The sequence below is a fragment of the Empidonax traillii genome, unplaced genomic scaffold (assembly GCF_003031625.1).
Source record: "Empidonax traillii isolate 1590-97213 ecotype Southwest subspecies unplaced genomic scaffold, ASM303162v1 scaffold5664:size7515, whole genome shotgun sequence".
NCBI lineage: Eukaryota > Metazoa > Chordata > Aves > Passeriformes > Tyrannidae > Empidonax > Empidonax traillii.
Genome location: NW_020960857.1, coordinates 1,756 through 7,515, shown reverse-complemented (window position 1 = coordinate 7,515; position 5,760 = coordinate 1,756). Strand labels below are relative to the sequence as shown.

General features: G+C 36.0%; 1 protein-coding gene across 1 annotated transcript; it reads left to right on the top strand.

Annotated features, from left to right (window-relative positions):
• Nucleotides 1-115: 115 nt before the first annotated feature.
• Nucleotides 116-4,885, top strand: LOC114073201 (COMM domain-containing protein 6-like; the record flags this gene model as incomplete). Its single annotated transcript, XM_027910992.1, has 6 exons — nt 116-209; nt 790-855; nt 1,017-1,093; nt 2,364-2,532; nt 3,546-3,698; nt 4,739-4,885. Coding segments are annotated over 6 exons (610 nt in total), but the record flags the coding sequence as incomplete, so codon positions are not given.
• Between the last annotated feature and the right edge of the window lie 875 nt (nt 4,886-5,760).

Sequence of the window (5,760 nt, the reverse complement as noted above, 5' to 3'; positions counted from 1 at the left end):
CTTTTTTTTTTTTTAAGGTAAATTTAGGTTCAAAATTACATTAAGGTAAACGCATGCATAATGGCCTACGGATTTTTCAGACGAAGATTATGTATTTTTACTGTAACCCTTGAAGTTTGCTCCTGATCGCTACTGCTTGTGGTTTTTTAGATGCCGGTGGTGCAGCAGACAAGATCAATTTAATACCTCAAGACTTCTTTGCAGAGCTGGTAAGTAGGGCGATAAGGATGTGGAAGGGCTTCTGGCACCCTGGTTCTAGGAAGCTATTTTGTTTAAGCTTTCCTGATTTTTGTGTATTGCAAAGGGAATCTTGTGTGTGTGGCAGCTTGACTTACGTGACTCATAAAATGGACCAGTCCTGCTAAGAGCAGTGGTATTGCCTGAAATTTACGTTTTTATCACAGATTTTTAAGAATCTATTTTTGCCTGTCATCTAGGTGATGTACCAAGGTAGCTTTCCTAAAAAATACTTAGCTTGTTTAGTGTAGTGTACGCTTGAACAAGATGACTGTTCAATTAATGTGAAAATGGTGTGTTAAGTAGGAATAGACAGAGAGATGGAAATTACAAATTCTTGGTTGACTTTCTTTTCTCGGATTTGATGTAATTTTAAAATCAGTCACTTGAGTTACTTTATTCTTGACTCTTTATTAAAGCATCCTCCTCTTGTCTATATTTGAAGCAATTAGTTTTCTTTTTTGTTTTGTAATCTCCCAAGTATTTGAACTAGCTCTGTCTTGTGAACTGAAATATGCATTAAGAATGTCTTCAATAATACTTTCTTCACAGTGTGAACAAATAATTCATCATCTGAACCATAAGATCCCAGGTGTAAATACAGCTGAATTGTGTCAGGTAAGTTGGGATACTGGCACTTGTAAGCAAGTATAGTAGTTGTATATGCTGTTAAGGATAGAACCCCTGAGTCAGTGTGGGGGTTTTTGTGTGGGTATACAAAGAGGCTTTTATTAATGCATAATTTATTGTTTGTAATTGTTTGAACATTCTGTTTTTAGAGAATTCAGACATCAGGGATTGAAATTAACATTGATGACCTGGCAAAAATAGCTAACATTCTTTCATTTCTATTTAGGTAAGCACAAAATAATATACTTTTCACTATGTTTTCCCCCTCCCCTCAGTTTTATAGTAGCATTAAAAAGTTACATCAAATGCAGGTATAAAATGAACTGATTTGGGAAAAGGGCAAAAGTTTGTAGGTCTCAGTACACAAAAAAGAACTCCTGAGCTTAGTTTGTGTCCTTAAAATCATTTAGTTACTTAATACATAGTATCACTTTTTGTAATAAAAAGACAAAGAGAGGAAATTGTCCAAGATCCTGTCTGCAAGCTCTAGAACTAGTGGCAAAATAGAGGAAGTTAAGGTCACTTTTATAGCTAAGTCAGCTGGACCTTTGTCAGGGAGGAGTGTGTTTTTAAAAGTTCTTGTTTCTTGGAGATTAGAAACCAGCATTTGTACCTGTTTGAAGGAAACACAGCTTATAATATTACACTCTGCCATGAATAGAGTTTATAGGGAGTATTTTCAGTTGTTGTTTTACTCTTAAGTTTTCCAGGTTTCAGACAGATAAAATTTTCAAGATGTTGCTTGTTCTTTTAATATACAGCATCAAAACAGTTTATGTAACATTAATACATCTGAAGAAAATAACAGCTGTAGAAATTTAAAATACTATTTCTCTAACTATAAAACAGAAGGCCTTAAATTATATTAGACCGTGCTACTTGGAGGGCCAACTCACTTTGTCTTGTATTAATGAGTCTTTTAAGAAGAGTGGACCTGCATGAACAAACATAGGCTAGGATTTATTTTTTACATATTTCTCTAGAGGAAATCAAGTGGCAATTTTTTCTAGACTTGCTGCCTTTTCAGTTGAGGGCTAATGGCATCATTTGACTCCTATTGGTACCAATTATACCTAAAAGTCCTTACTTGCCATTTGGTGATGCTTAAATTACATTTGCTGAATGTTTAATTAAATTATCTTGTTTCTAAAGTAAGGATATTTTTTAACTGCTCCACACACACATCTCTCACTGAATTATGCCTTCCTTCAGTTGCTACAGCACTTGGAGGCTGTGATTATTTTTGTTTCAATGTTGGATGTTGTGCAAGCCCAGCAAAGCTGATCTCTGCATGCTAAGACATACTAAAGTCATGTTTTTTGCATGTGGACACAAAAGATGAGTAACATTCTGGGAAAAAAAAAAAACAGGCTGCCTGAGTATTTTAAAGGACATGTAAAGCAGAAATGAAAAAAATGCTATTTGGGGTGAAGTGAGAAATTTTATTAAATTTTTTGGAATGAAATTGATGCAATGTTCCCTGGGTATACTTACAGCACAGCAGCCAGCAACAATCTCTCTACAGAAGAACTCGTCACCACCTTGGGCAGTGCAGTCAGCACACTGCCAAAACACGCACTTCAAGTTATCCGTCATGTGTGGAACGAGCAGGGCAAATCCATCACTGCATCAGAAGATGCAAGAAATGTGGCCACCGTGGGGCAGGTAACTAAATGTGACCAAGTGCAGTTGAGTCAACTGTGAACATTTCAGAAGTGTCAGTGCCACAACGCTGTGTATGTTGTGTTGTTGGCACGCGGTGGTATCTTGGCTGCGAAAAGCTTTCCTACCTCTTGTGTGTAAGTACATGTTGCCAAATATCTGTCCAGGTAAAGCAGCACGTGCAGTAAATGTTGTCTACATGCTGAACAGTTTCATACCTTTTCAAACGTTAATGCTTTGTAGTACTTTTAGCGAAGGTGAGTGGTAGTCAGTCTGGCAGACAATTGTATCAGCTGTTCATGTAAATCTGTTTTAAATGTAATTTAAATTCTTTAAAGCTGATAACACCAGCACTTGGTTGTTTGCTCTTTGTCTCCCTTACGTTTAAACATTATTTTTAAAGATACTTTCTGTCAATTTCCAGCATACTTTCTTTACTTGAAAAAATAGCAGTGTATTTGCATTTTATGATCTATTTTTTATAACAACAGCTTAAAAGACTATAGAATTAGGAAAAAAAGAAAATATTTGCCTGTGGTTTATTAGTAAGCTTGTAAAGGCTCTTCAGAAAAGGCAAAAAATGTGATTTATCTAAAATATGGTTATAAAACGCCATAATTTTTCTCTATTATTGCTATTATAAATTCTTTGGTTTAGACTTAGAAACTTTGGTTTTGATTCAGAAACTTCTAAAAAAAAAAAGAAAACATGATGAAAGCATTCATGATGTACAAGCCATGTGAACTTGTGTGTCTGAAGCTCCTCTTACTAGAATTTTAAGTACAATGTACTTGACTATTGAGTGTACTTGGATAAGGAAAACTGAGTAAGTAAAATAACTTATTAAATTGCTTATTTTTTCACCATTAAAAGGAAGATGATTTTTTATTCACAGTAATATCCAAACGTGTATGCTTGCTTTCCACTTGGATAAGAGCTCTAGACATCCTGTACTATGAAACACCCCTCCAACTGAATAGCAATGGCACTGTTTCCAATGGTCTTCGTCTTTGCAGTTTGTAGATATGAAATGGAAACTGGGAGTTGCGATGAGCTCTGACACCTGCCGGTCCCTGAAGTATCCATATGTTACAGTGACGCTGACGGTGGCAGACCCTTCAGGACACATAACAGACAAGTCTTTTGAAATGACGATCCCACAGTTCAAGGTCTGTAGTGAGTGTTACTTGGCTCAGTCTCCTAAAAACAGTGCTGCTGTTGTGAAGGAGCAGCTGTGTATACCTTAACCCATACTTTTGTGTTGCTTGTTTACCAATACAGTCATGAGAAGATGAAGCATTAAATAACTGTTTAAAACACAGAAGCTAAATACTTACTTCACAGTATTTAGTTCTACATGGCTTATCGGAAAATGTTATTTTAGCAGTACAGCAGTCTGTTCTCAGACAAACTAACAACTGAAGACATAAAGTCTTTCAGATCACGTCAGCTATCATTCTGCCTTATTAAAAATTTACAGAACATTCCTAATTTATGGATCTGTTCCCCAGCCTCAAAATGTAAAACTTGGCTTAAGCCTAACATTTGCTAATGATTAGGAATGGCAATCAGTCTGCTTTTTCACCCCTGACTCTTAATTGCTATGTTTTCATCTGTGAATTTATGCAACTTTAGTTTTGCATAAATGCAGCACTTGTGTTGTCATTCCTGTTTAAAGGGATAACATATCACCTAGAATATCATATAAGCTTAAAATAAATAGATTCTTGGATTGGAAGAAATTTGAGAAGGATATTCTGAATCCTTCAATGTTGTGAAATTTATTCATTCTGATTGAAGACTATTTAACATTTGCTGTTCAGCTACTATAGGAAATGAGTGCTACATTTGAGAAGTCTGAATTAATTCAGATGGGGGTAGAAACATTAGGGTGAAAAGGGAGTTTTTTATTTTAATTTTTCATAGTGTGACAGCTGCTTTGTATTTTTCCTTCCTAGCATCTTTCCCTATTAATAGACAAGCCCATGCAAATAAGGCATCACCTTTGTAGAGTTAGTAGTTAATGTGCCCAAATGTCAACCAGCCCACAAAAAGAAAAGCAGAAACTTGCAGTTCAAGCTGCACATTGTAACTGGAGGAAAAAGGGAATGTGAGAAGTATGGATAGTGTTTTTTGTCTAACACGCTAGTTTGAACTGTTCAAACTTTTCTTCAAGCAACTGAAATTTATCTTAATTTTTACTTTTTAGAACTTCTCCAGACAGTTCAAGGAAATGGCATCTGTTCTTGAAACAGTTTGAAGAGAACTTTAATTTACAGTGACATTTTGGACAAAGTTAGATCAAGGAAACTTTCCGTTCTGCACAGGGAATAAAGTGCTATTGTTCAGCAAGGTATGTATCCTTGTCTCTTTGACAAGAATTGCTCAGCATCATCCTTGCATTGCTGTGAAGATTTCTTCACTTTGAAGCCAACTCTGCAGTGTTTGTGAAAACATGTTCAGCTTTGTTCATCGTGGTTGACAAAATACTGGGATGTGTATGGAGAAGCATCCCGGTAGACTTCCTAAAGCCCATACTGAACTCTAGTGCAGAAAGACACCTGAAAATGTTAACTGGAAAGATACAGAGAGAAGTGGAAATCTCAACGCTTTTGTCTGTAAAACTGAGATGCACTTGGACTCAACAGTGATATTACATATAAGGAGAATAAGAAGTTACATGTAACAAGCATACAGTTATTCTTGAAGAATAGCATTGTCGAGTACTTTGGTGCAGGTATTTGCAGACCTGGTTTCCAGTCTTTTAATAACTGGAGAATGAACTTGCCTTAATGGCTTGTTAATTTCAAATACTTGTTTCTCACCACCTAAGCTTCTAAAAACTGTGTTAATGCATTAAGTTTTTCCAGAAACCCAAAATTTACCCTCTGAATTGAAGCCCAGAGGCTAATTTTACATAAAGGTAGAAAGGCAAATTTAATTGAAGAGCATTTTAAAATATTTTTGCTTTTTCATTTCATCCAGTATTAATCCGTTGCATTCTCCTTAATGTTTTGGTCAGCAGTCTGCTTTCTCATTAAATTAGGATATTGATGTAGTTGCCCCAGTCCAAGCTCTGAACTAGAAAAGTGAAGAGGAAACTTGAAAATTCAGGCTGGAGTGTTGGGCCAAGTCCATCAGAGAAAGGACCACACTAAAAGATTTCTTTGCTTGTTGCACATCCACTGGACTGTGTTCTGCACACTTGCTCTCAGAGAATGTCCTAACCAG